Source organism: Lentinula edodes (genome assembly GCF_021015755.1).
Source record: "Lentinula edodes strain Le(Bin) 0899 ss11 chromosome Unknown C8R40scaffold_17, whole genome shotgun sequence".
NCBI lineage: Eukaryota > Fungi > Basidiomycota > Agaricomycetes > Agaricales > Omphalotaceae > Lentinula > Lentinula edodes.
In genome coordinates, this window is record NW_025764323.1 from 653,059 (window position 1) to 665,403 (window position 12,345).

The 12,345-nt window shown below is 44.7% G+C and overlaps 4 protein-coding genes and 1 non-coding gene across 5 annotated transcripts; 1 reads left to right on the plus strand and 4 right to left on the minus strand.

The window, feature by feature from the left end:
* Positions 1-1,729: 1,729 nt before the first annotated feature.
* C8R40DRAFT_1170611 (uncharacterized protein) lies at positions 1,730-6,194 on the minus strand (the record flags this gene model as incomplete). Its single annotated transcript, XM_046231564.1, has 20 exons — positions 1,730-2,773; positions 2,833-3,087; positions 3,142-3,492; positions 3,552-3,897; positions 3,953-3,985; positions 4,045-4,165; positions 4,224-4,325; positions 4,381-4,420; positions 4,476-4,595; positions 4,647-4,731; positions 4,788-4,894; positions 4,941-5,209; positions 5,266-5,297; positions 5,354-5,366; positions 5,427-5,538; positions 5,586-5,654; positions 5,714-5,734; positions 5,798-5,901; positions 5,974-6,045; positions 6,101-6,194. The coding sequence occupies 20 exons, from the start codon at positions 6,192-6,194 to the stop codon at positions 1,730-1,732; spliced, it is 3,390 nt and encodes a 1,129-aa protein (XP_046086608.1).
* An 823-nt stretch (positions 6,195-7,017) lies between these two features.
* C8R40DRAFT_t131 lies at positions 7,018-7,101 on the minus strand. Its single transcript has one exon. It is a non-coding gene; the product is annotated as a tRNA-Ala (tRNA).
* On the minus strand, positions 7,084-8,416 carry C8R40DRAFT_208529 (short-chain dehydrogenase/reductase). Its single transcript, XM_046234349.1, has 4 exons — positions 8,327-8,416; positions 8,221-8,272; positions 7,409-8,139; positions 7,084-7,355 (listed from the first exon to the last, which is right to left on the minus strand). The coding sequence occupies exons 3-4, from the start codon at positions 8,136-8,138 to the stop codon at positions 7,150-7,152; spliced, it is 936 nt and encodes a 311-aa protein (XP_046086609.1). The 5' UTR covers position 8,139; positions 8,221-8,272; positions 8,327-8,416; the 3' UTR covers positions 7,084-7,149.
* Positions 8,417-10,627, minus strand: C8R40DRAFT_208524 (alpha-1,6-mannosyltransferase subunit). Its single transcript, XM_046234348.1, has 7 exons — positions 10,431-10,627; positions 10,240-10,378; positions 9,776-10,174; positions 9,623-9,726; positions 9,337-9,563; positions 9,097-9,278; positions 8,417-9,033 (listed from the first exon to the last, which is right to left on the minus strand). The coding sequence occupies exons 1-7, from the start codon at positions 10,569-10,571 to the stop codon at positions 8,561-8,563; spliced, it is 1,665 nt and encodes a 554-aa protein (XP_046086610.1). The 5' UTR covers positions 10,572-10,627; the 3' UTR covers positions 8,417-8,560.
* A 664-nt stretch (positions 10,628-11,291) lies between these two features.
* C8R40DRAFT_1170614 (uncharacterized protein) lies at positions 11,292-12,167 on the plus strand (the record flags this gene model as incomplete). The annotated part of the gene is made up of 1 exon (XM_046231565.1): positions 11,292-12,167. One exon carries the CDS (start codon positions 11,292-11,294, stop codon positions 12,165-12,167), a length of 876 nt encoding a protein of 291 aa, XP_046086611.1.
* Between the last annotated feature and the right edge of the window lie 178 nt (positions 12,168-12,345).

Sequence of the window (12,345 nt, forward strand, 5' to 3'; positions counted from 1 at the left end):
CCTCACTTGCTCCACTTAAGCAACTTTGCTTATTGGGAACACCTCCAGGGATCCCAACATGCAAGTGTCTTACTCGCTCAGTTAGTCTGAAAGTAATTAATTCGTCAGTGTACAGGGGCTATTGGATAGCAGGCCTACCTCTTTAATTTTCTAGAAGTCGTTTCAAAAACTTGTTTCGGTGGATGGGATCGTGTATCTGACCGTACATCGATATATGCGTTGAAATGATATATAACTTGATTCTGAATTCTACGGCGCGAGTATCCACCAAATAATGTACCTGCATGTCAGGAACAGAGTGAGACCGCCACGTTTGTGAGGTGAACCTTCATTGATCCCCTCGGGACAGGATGTAAATCGAAAATACCTCGCCCCCTCCTACGATCTCCCATCGATCCCCCGTTACTTCTCATTTCGCACGAAGATCCGGTAACCGCCAGGAGCGAAGCTGTGCGTCTAGTGTCGATAAATCAATCCACGAGCCAAGTTGTTTATCACGGAGAGTGATTCCAGACTCGTGAAGGGGAATGAGACTTTCAAAAGAACCAGAACTAGCTGATGAGGCTAACGAAATTTCCTTTATTGCTCTATACAGAACTAAAAATGCAGTTTAGCTATAGGATATTGAGAGTATGAAATATGTACCATGAGTACTACGAGTTCAGGTACAAATCCTTCCTATTTATCTCTCGAGATGGGATTTTACACAATCGTCAGCCCAAATCCGAATTCGGTCTTCCAGCTTTTTGACGTAGCGCTCATCTTTGCTCTTGCATCAACTGTACATCCTTGGCCAGGCGTGTATCTTGCACTGATTGAACCGACGCGATGTGTACTGTGAATGGGTGGTACTAGCGGAAAGCCGTAATTTGCAACGCTAGGGACATCATTCGCGATGGATTTGGACTTGAAATAGGTCGAACAAACGGTATGCGTAAGTAGATTAGTGATTTAAGCCGGTCAAGGTTGTTGTCGTCTCTGGTGGTGGTGAATGATTACTACCACTAGAGGTTCAGATGTCATGTGACGGGCGTGACATTTTATTCTTCTATACTTCCATGAGCGAGCACGATATAGCGCAAGCATACCTGGTGCTGTTATTCTATCATTATTTTGATACTCATAGATCTTTTCAGATCCTCGACAGACCATGTCAGATTCAAGAACATTCAGCATAAGTTAATCATTCGAATTGACGTCCTCGAGGATTAAAAAATCACTTACAGCCAAGTCCTTTCTGAGAGTTTCTGAGTCCTGTCACCATAGCTTAACGAGATTTCAAACAATTGTACGAAGGTGACGAGCCATGAATCTATGAGCTTTACTGCATTCGGGATAAATACGAACGGTCCGTGTCCTCACCTTTCGACTGAAAATAGAAAGATACCGAAGTTGGTTTGCAGAAGCAGAAATGGCAAAAGGCGCTGGATGGTTCAGAACTTGGGCTTGTCGGCGTGCGGCAGCCTCTGTTTTTATTCACCTCGCATTTTTCTATCCCATTTATCATCGGAAATTGATCGAAGTGCAAAAATTCCTTTAAACTGTACCAGCCTACGAGTTTCATGAACGGTTGCCATCTGCGCCTGGTACGTAGATTATTACTGTAAAAGAATGGTATGGCATCGATCAAGTTCATCCTCTTCATCTTCCCCCATTTTCTCGCCTTTTCCATTTTCAACACGTTTCAGAGCTCGAGAACCTTGCTGTTGGATCTCGAACATTTGAAGGCTCATAACTGTGGTATCACTGGTGTTTGAAAAGGGCTACCCATAAATTGTGGAGGATAAGGAGCAGAATGCGGCTGAGGAGGATAAGCAGCAGGTTGCGGCTGACTCGGAGGAGGATAAGTAGAAGATTGTGGCTGAAGAGGTGGATAGACGGTGGATTGTTGCTGGGGAGGATAAGCGGCTGATTGCGGCTGACTTGGAGGAGGATAAGCAGTGGATTGTTGCTGGGGTGGAAGATAGGGAGTGAATTGTGGCTGAGGAGGATAAACAGTAGATTGCGGAGGTGGGGGCTGAGTTTGAGGATATGCAGTGGATTGTGGCTGAGGTGGAGGATAGGTAGTAAACTGTGGCTGAGGAGCCGGGGGATAGACAGTGAATTGCGGCAGAGGCGGAGGATAGGCAGCGGCCTGCTGCTGTTGAGAAGGATAAGCAGTAGAATACGGATGAGAATATCCACTGGGCTGCTGATAAGAATAGCTATTAGGCTGCTGCATGGAGTAACTTGTATATTGCTGAGGTTGCTGAGGAAAATAGGCAGGAGGCTGTGGTTGAGAAGTATAAACAGTAGGCTGCTGCGGAGGAAAGTAAGGTGCGGGCTGTTGCTGAGGAGGATATCCATAAGGCTGCTGCGGAGGAAAGTAGGGTGCAGGCTGTTGCTGAGAAGGAAATGTAGGGTAGGTAGGCTGAGGAGGATATCCATAAGGTTGCTGCTGGGGAAAATAGGCTGCGGACTGCTGAGGAGGAAAATAAGGAGGTTGTTGTTGTAACGGGAAACCAGTATACTGCTGCTGTGGAGGATAAGCAGTGGGTTGCTGTTGGGGAGGATAAGCAGCAGGCTGCTGCTGCGAAGGGAAGTAACCAGCTGACTGCTGCTGTGGAGGATTGTAGCCGACAGGCTGTTGCCCAGTGGGGAAGTAACCAGTTGACTGCTGTTGTGGAGGATTATAGCCAGCAGGCTGTTGCACAGCGGGAAAAGAAGTAGGCCGAGACCAAGGAGAAAAGCCAGCAGGTGGTTCAGGAGCAGATATTTGAACATTTGATTGTGGCTGTTATTAGAACTAAGTATACTGAATCATGGTAGTAAAACAACATTAGGATTGCTCACCACAAAAGGAGAAGTACTCCTGTGATTGGCGTTCAGCAAAAGCTCTTTTTGGCCAGCAATCATTCCCTTCAGTTCATCCATAGAATTATTAAGATTGGCAACTGAAACACTCAGAACATCCACTGTGCTTTGTAGTGCTGCATTTTTATCTTGTGCTTCATCATCATCCTTAGTTTCAGTTTCCGAGTCATTATTGTAAATATTTTCCAACAATTTGATGGCATGCTGGAATTCTTGATCACTCTTGTTCAAACACTGTTTGAGAACATATTCAGTATCAATACTCAGACTGAGATTGCGGTTACACACCGCTGTATGCCAGCCAGAAAACACTCCACTAGAAAAGCTGTTGACCATTATTTGATGATCTACCTTTTGCCTCTTCCATCCTTGAAGTAAGGATTGCATGCGTAGGTGGAACTCATATAAAAGAATTTCCAGAGTCCAATCCATGTCCACCCATTGTTCAAAAGTAACAGATTTGTCCGACGTTTTGTCTTCAACTTGGACAACAGTTGGTTCATCCCATAATTGGATTTGGCCAACAGTGTGATCCTCTTGATTATTGTTGTCCTGCTTATCTCCGTTATCAAGCAAATGTTTCTTGGCTACGGCATCCAATTGCTGGGCAAGGATATTTTCCAGGAAAGGCAAAAGCCACTGACAAGTCATTCACTACATTTGATTGTATTACTGCAGACTTTTATACTATCACTCACTGATTCAATGCGGTTCCCGAATTGCTTTTTGAGAGGCATAGTGTCCGATATCTCCAAAAGGATGCCACCTTGGTTTAGGAGTTGCTTGGCTAGTGTTTTATGCAACTTTTCGTACTCTAGAGCAAGTGGCATGAGTTTATCATAAACTTGAACCTGCATCACATCCAGGATAAAATTGCCCTGGAAACCAGTAACAGAATACCAGCTGGTAAGCTTGGAAATGAGTTCCAGGGAGAGGACATATTTGTCTATCTTTGCTTTGAGCTTGATATTGTCGGATTTGAACTTCGCCTCTTGGCACACTGTGAACAGCCGGCCTATGATTTTGTCGATCCTTTCAGAGGAGCTAGAATAATGTCCTGATATAAATAAAACACAAATTAGTTTGACAGTTTTCTCACTTGAGTATTGTACCCTGCCATCCAATAGCCCAACTAGAAGAGAATTCTGATGAATCACAGTAAATCTGAGAATCACATAGGCTGAAACTTACAACAAAAGCCATGTTGACAAGGTCCATCCTGCGGGTTTTTGCTTCAAGAAAACATTTACTTCATGGACAGAGATATATCCGCTTCCATCTTCATCAATTGCATCGCTGATAGCGGGATGAACTGTATCATGTATGAATAATGATAGAAATTATTGAGGTTCAATGTGAGCAGTGCGTACCCATCACTTGGGATAAGATCGGAAGTGTCCAATTATCATCTCGCGTGTGACCGTTTAGGATTGAGTACTTTTCAAACTCATTTCTAAGTGAGGAGCAGATTTCTGAGTATGAATTGATATGTCAAAAGTAATTAGGATGTATGGCCAAGTTCCGCACCATCAACAAAGATCCGGCTCTTGATGCTTGCTTTCCAACCCTAAAGACAAATATTGAGCACTTTTTCTATTGTGAACATCATGTACTACACCCACATGGTCTGTCCAAGCCAAAATTTCGGCCTTCAATATAATGATGCAGTGAACTGAGAGCTTACCAAACCAAAGTTTTCTGAACTCAGTATCCTCAATGAGATTATGAGGCCCGGCATTTAACTAAGAAAAACATTGAGCAAGTGTTTACTCCTCGAAGTTGGATTAATCAACCTTAGCTAAAATTTCCGCTTGAGAGCTTTGTACATTGATGTTGATGTCTTTCTTCACTTGTTCTATTTTTGAGCTGAAATTATTCCTATCACAAGTCCATTAGAGTAGATATATAACTTTTCTGAACTAATAATGACTAACATTGATTCCTGGAGTATGTCTTCGATGTCCTTGTGTAGAATGTCCTTGGTTTCTTTGGTGACCTGTTCACTAAAAATTGCTGCAAACTCTACAAGGGTTTTCTCGTCCTGCATTGATTAATTTTTGCAAAAATTGTATGAAGTAATAATTTACCTGAATGATTGATTGTGAATCCATGTTGCGATCAATGAGAAATCTCTGTGCTTCGAGTTCTTTTCGGGTATCTGCTGCACCAAGCTGATTAAGTATTTTCAAAGCAGTATCCATGTTCTTGCTCAAGTCCGCTACGGCCTCCCCAGTGCTTTCAACGGTTGAGGCAATATGTATCTGGAGAAGGTACAAGATATCCTCCTGATAAGTTCTGCAGTTCTGTATAAATGCCTCCAGTTTCGGTTTCAATTCTCCAGCCTTAAGGAACCTCACTAGAAAAGGAGAAGTTCCCTTATGAATGAGAGCTTATAGGGCTAGTAAAACTCACCAAACATCCGCTTATATGTTGTATAGTAAGCACTGGTCTCTGATGTGAGTGGCACCATATAATAAATATCATCTAATTTTCCACTTACTTTGCGACACCACCTAAAATCATAGGAATCAGATTGAGAATACATACAAAGATCGATACCATAACATCCTTACCAAATTCATTGACCAAGTCATAGACTTTTTCGTATTTATTCTTGAGCTCATTTCGAATCTGCTCATTAATATGATGTTCCTCGATATGGCGAATGGTAAGCACAGTAGAAGACTAATACAAAATCAGATAAAATTTGGAAAGAAAGCAACAACGCGTACCAAGGTATAATAGACAATTGTGATTTGCTCGTTGTTCTGCCTTCGATTAAGCTCCTGCTCAAGAATCACCTATTTTGCACAATGAATACATCGTCTCCATGGTCACTCTTTGCGCTGTTTGTACTAACCTGCAGTATCGACACCACTCCCTGTGCTCATAATGTTTCGCTGTCAATCTCTGGCAAAGGATGACCGAAGGTCGGATCTCTAACCTGCGCTATATCATTGGCCTGTGCAATTACTTCTGCATATTGAAGACCGTCATGTAAGTACTCCAGTATCCTTCTTGTATGTTTTGCCTTTTCCATGTTAGATCCTGATTGTGGGCCATTCATGATTAAATGAGCGAGACACGTCCAGAGGATGCAGGGCAGCTACAGGGACTTACTAGAAGAGTCGGCCTGGACAAGGTCGCCTACTCGCTCTAATATATCCGCAGAGCTTTGTCGGGCAACAGACACTACAGTCAAGTAGATCAGGCTCAAAGCATGAGACGAAGAAGATATAGAACTTACGAGGATTGACTACAACTACTTGCGGAGGAATCGATTCTTGAACTTCACCCTTGTTGGGTACGGTTTGCTCGAGGTTAGCAACTAAAACGCCCATTGAAGAATGCGGTGGGCGACATAACTTACGCGCTGTCCTTTTATATTTACTCAAGAACGACGAACACGGAGATTAGCAATTGAATAATATGAATTGAATAAACATCAATGACGAAGATCGACAACACGTAAATATACTTACCGGTTACTTTAGAGCTGAGCGCTGATCCTAAGGCGATACTTAGAACCCCGGAACAAAGGGACAGGCTTGTTCGAGGAGCTCGAGAAATCTGCCAAGTTCTCTCATTTTTTGGTAGTATTTGCACAGTGGTCGACTATATGCATATAGCTCCAATTCTGAAACCATGTAGGAAGTAAAGTGAGATGGCCACGGCAAATGCTACAAGTCGTCAGCATGTCCCCAGTGCAGGGCAGTGAGGAGCGATGCTATATCCAAAGTAAAATTGTGAAATTCCTTCTATATCGGCGGAGATTCGGGGATTCGAGGGGTAGAACTATCATTCAACCGGTTAGCCGTATTTTCAGAAAGATAATGAGGCGTCGAGGAAGTAATTAGAAAAGGTCCGGGTGGCGGAAGTTGGGACCGTTGCCAAGACCGCACATACGCTAACACTTTCTACCAGTTGCACCTGAGTTGCACCTAGTTCCCTCGTAACCCTTTTGCCCCATCAAACTTTATGTACTCATGAGACAAGAATTTCGAAACGACTGTAACCCTCAAAAAATACGGCAATTCTAAAACACTTGGGGAAAAAGCTCTTACGCAAAACATTCAGCATATAAAGAAGCAAAAAGCGCGCTTGGGTAGAGGTCAAACCAAAAACGGAAGCAAAAAAGGACTATACAAACGATTAGTTTGGATATGGACACATCCGGATTTGAACCGGAGACCTCTCGCATCCAGCAAACATGCAAAGCGAGCGCGATAACCCCTACGCTATGTGCCCATCGCATCAAGGAGTTTACAACATTTGATAAATAAAAGCAGCGCGCTTCTAATTATCCCATAGCGCCTGAAAATCGACCTCTTCCAATCCTTGGACCGCTACTTTCAGGAAGCCTCTCTCCTGATCCAACCGTTTCATAAACTCCTTATCAGCTCTTAGTTCATCCACATCCCAATGCGCCCAGACAAAACGGCCGTGTAGCCAAGACGCCTCTGGAGACGCTGCCCAGACGGCAAAGTTTCCTGGTAACGCCACTAAAGTAAGGAATTATTAGCACGGTCCGCGAGCAGAAGGACACTGTGCGTACTTTCATCCCATTTATAATGGCCTTTCTCGAAATACTTGGCTGCGCTTTCCGAATAATGTGTCCCCGGATTGTACGAAATAATCTGTAATTCCTCCACGGGGTGTTCATCCGCAATCCTTCCAATCAGTGTAGTAAACCCCGATTTCGATGTCGCATACGGAGTCTGGTTCGGCAAAGGATACATATGAATATTCGCCGTCGAGAGGTTAATCAGGTTGAGCTGTTCACCCCGAGGACGGATGGGCTGATTCACAAATTTCACCGTCATAAGGAAATTACCACCGATGTTAACATCGAACGCTTCCATGAGGTCTCGTTTATCCATCTTCAACGTATCTGAACCCCAAGGTGTAACATGGGCAGCATTGAGCACCAAAACGCGTACGAAGATGTTTTGTGAGGTTAGGTAATCCCAAAGCGCGGAGATGGATGAGTCGTCTCCAATGTCTCCCGGGCGAGTGATGAATTCAGTTGCAGGATTAGAGTCTTTGAACTCTTCTCGCAGCTTTGAAGCCGCTTCTTCCAAGACAGAGGCTCTGCGCCCCACGATAATAATTCGAGAAGCGGAAGCTTGGGCGAAAGAACGTGCGATTGCAAAACCTATTCCGCTACCACCTCCTGTGATGAGGATTGTCCTGCCAGCCTGGCTAAGAGAAGGCTTGGTAGGGGAGATGGCGGGGTAAGTATCACGATGGTAGGTGTCAGTGAGGCTGTTGGGGTTGCGAGACATTCTGTGGATTCAAGTGGATTGGAGGAAATTAGTCAGGTTGTGCACATTTTATAACCTTAGGTTGATAATCTAGAAGACGTACTCAATTTATTATCAATGTCCAACGGATCTACGCCGGAGTTTGACCACATTGTCTTTACGCATACGTTAGCGATGAGGCTACCAAGATATATGTTCGTAACACATACCATGCACCTGACATTTCCCCTTCGTCTCAGCGAATTTCACAGCCGTTCTCCTTAGCAGTCGATACTAAGCCATCCAGCTGAGCTTTTCCAAGACGTGGATTTCCTGTTGTCAATTTTTATGAAGCTTCGAAACTACGAGTCCGTCTTAGGGAAAGTACGTTCATCTGGCAGAATCACTCTGCTAGAATTTCACCGAAGACAACTGGCACACAATTTTTCATTCTGCATCACTGCCTACCGTCGTCCGTAAATCCATAACCTCGGTTCTTCTTGCATCCATACCAAACTCCTCCACCCACTTTCACCGATCAACTTCCACGCTTCTTTGAACCTAAACTTGCTAGCAGCCCTGACCACGTCCCAATTGACTGTCAAGAAACGGGACACGATTATTCCTGGTTTCACGATTCCTGACAATCCAGTGGGACTGGTGTTGTGGGGGTCCCCGTTCACATCTAGGTCGACTACCCGCCAAATCCTCATCCGGCTTTTCATTTCTACAGGACTCCATTCCGCAATGAGATGAGTTATATTCAGCGATCCAGAGAGCTCCTCAAGAGTCAGGTTTTCGGTTTTGTCGTACACAGTCCATGGATACGTTGGGATTTGATTTTGCGATGAGAAAGAAAGGAACGGAGGGGAATGTTCTTGGAGGAATAAGGAAGCCCCAGTTTGAGCCGCCAGATTGGAGATGTGTACGTGGTAAGCTGTATAAAACACACTTCGGCGTAAGCGAAAAAAGATAACTAATGAAACAAAACGAAGCATACCTTTCGCGTGTGGCCCGAGAGGAGGATATGCTTCGTTGAACTGCCTCAAAGCCACTCCACCAGGATAGTTTGTAATCGACGTCATCGTGAAAACCGCCGTTATAACCGCGTTGACACAAATCATGAACCAAAATGCGAACAAGCACCACCGTCCAAGTTGCGTCGATTTTCGTTGAGAGACCCTGATTTCCGAGGATAGATGAGGAAAGCATCAGCTGAAGAGACCCATAGACAACGCACATCCATCTGCTCGCCCTTGCTGCAGCAACATTGAACACCGGAACAACATAAGCAATGAATCGCCACTCTTTGTGTCCCAAAAAACTCATGAGGCCAACGAATACAATATGTGGTAGAAGAACCTCTCTGATGCGGGAATCCATGACATACCCCAAGCACGCCAAAGGTAATGCGCAGAGAAGAGATTTGGGTAACATCGGGTAAAAGTACGTCCAGAACGGTGAAGTCTGGAGTAGAGAAAGTTAAACGGATGAAGATGTCGAGAAGATTTGTATGTGGAACATACACCCCATTCAGAGCTCTTCCCTTGAAATACGTTGAAATAAACTCCCGATAGCTCCGGGAAGGAGGCCGTCTTCCAGAAGTATGAGTCGACGGCCATGGTTGCGGCTGCAAGCTGAATTACTGAAGTACTTGGTGGACATGGATTGAAATTCACCAGTTGAGACGAGTCCAACGATCATTCCTAACTTGACAACTCCACCAAATGGCACGTATTTCAGGATCAGACATTGCAGAACGAGAGGAGCCAACAACAGCACCAGCTCGGCACGAAATATGACGGCAGTCGACGTTAATAGTGCTATTGCGGTGTACACATTCGTTGACGAAGGTTTGAGCGAATTAGGAGGGCGCGAGAGGAGAAGGGCAGAGGCAATATTGACTGGGAATAAAGCAAACATGTTCGGCAGCGTGCGACCCATCCAGAAAGGCATATGAAATTGTGATATAGTGATGAAAGTGAAGTATAACCCAGTCGGACGCCCAAAGCGACGAGAAACGGCGTGCCGAAGATAGCATAGGCCTAATGCGTTGAGTGTCGATAAGATCAGACGAACTGTATAAAGAGCCAGTAAAGAACTATAAAAATCATTTACACAGAACCAGACCGAGTTTACAAACCGATAATTTGCAAGCCGAATTTACTTGTAACGAATCCGAGTGAATTCGCTAACAGGATTGCTGGATACGACACCCAAGCCAGCAGAACACTTCCTATGAAAGTCCTGGGCACTGCTCCGGGGAAGGTGAAATGATCGTACTGATAGCAGAAAATTGAAAATCACAGTAACAAAGGGATGAGATGCACGTACTTGGTCCAATTTTGTTATCCCATGCATGAGCACATCATGCACGGCGTGAAGATTAAAACTTTCTTCTACTTTGTTGTAAGGAGCTAGCAAGACATGAGTGCATCCTGTAAGGACGATGAGCGCGTCGAGAGCAAAGGACATCAGTCAATGAATGTAGAATGACGTGGACGTGTCAGCGTATTAGTCATGAAAGTTAATATAGACAGCTTTGACCAGAACTAAACTTTTGTTGACCGAGTACAAATGTACATGGTCTTTCAATCTTCATATTCTCTGAATTCTATAACGTCAAGATCCAGTGGACATTTTGATACTCAACTAAAGCAATAGTCAATGGACTCGTCGTTATTAGGTCTTTGCTGCAACGAGAAAAGTGGGTATCGTATCTACAGGTATCTACCTATTTGCTGTTCTTTTCCAGTCCAAGAGAAACCAAGGCAAAAGGTAAAACTTATTATAGCTGCGCTTTTAGCGGCCCAGTGCGGTATGATCAAATGCCCCCAACGTGGACATTTCCGTTCAACTTTGACCAAGCAAACTGCCTGGTAACAACAGAATACCGGAAGTCCAATTAAGTGCACTGCATCGACCAGAACGAACGGGCCACATCAGCGCTATGCTTGGACAGCTGCGTAAGAAGACAATGGACTTCCACAGAACCTTTTCGGGTTATGGCCATTTACTGTGGTCAAAATGCTCAGTCCAAAAACCGTCAATAGCCATATCGCTGTGGCTGGATCTGAAAGGGGGTTAGTGAGAGTATATAGGCATCTTCAACGTCTGCCTTGCACAATCCCGTATCATTGTTGCCATTCACATCACTCCTCTCCTGATCTTTTAACCCCCTATCACTGATCAGCCATGGCCGATGTCGTCAGTGGGCTAACCATCCGACTCCCTCCACTCTCTCAAGTACAATTAAAAAAACCAGGGCCAAAATCGTCGATAGATACCACTGTTCACCGATCGACGTCTTTCATCATTCTCTCCAACCCAGCGTTGACTGATGCGGAGAAAGAGAAGGCCATCCGAGAAATGGCTCTGAGAGGTCATTTCCCCTTGAAGCCGAATCACCAACCCGGAGAAGTTGAGCGTTTGATCAGGTTCTTGAACGAGGGGTCGAAGATGATTGCGTTCGGTCCACACAGAATCATTTGTCATTGCGGCCAAGCGATTAGTTTGGATAATAGGACTTATTATGCTTGGGGCAACTGGAACAAGCACCAAAGCGGACCATGTCCCGGTCCTAGATCTAATGAGGATAAGGAGAACCTGGGCTCCTTCAATGCAAATGAGCAGGGCTCATCCGCCTGCAAGGTAGACGATACCAAAGGCAGCGAAGAATACCTCGAAGGCGACGTAGACAATGCGCGAATGGGTTTCGATGTCGCGGCTACGACCCAACAACGTCCTATAGTTCAAATAAACTATCCAGTTCCATATATCGAACCCACTGCTTTCCATGCGAGACTTACTCTGCCCCATGATACTGTCTGTGATACAGACTTGTCCAGGCATCCGCTCGAGCTGGCTCAGGTGCTCTGCGAGCTTCCCACCAAGCTTGTTATCTTCTCTCCTATAGGCGAAGACATGACTGCAGTCTCGATTTTGGCATCAATGAGGATTGATGCACTCGAACATCGTCGGGCTGCGCGCGCTGGTCGAAAATATTCCCCAGTGGGTGCGATTCGACCTCGCATCTTTCCGTCAAAAGGCCAGTACGATACCGATCCTTGATTTAGGGCTTCTTCATACTCGAAAGCCTTGGTAGACCTTCAAGTTTGCATTCTAATATCGTTACTTACTAGATATCATCATTTACTATACCACTTTGTGTTGATTCATCCATATTAATTTTACACCTCAGTCTTGAAAGACTTACATCTTCCAATAATTTCGGTCGCGTACTTATAAG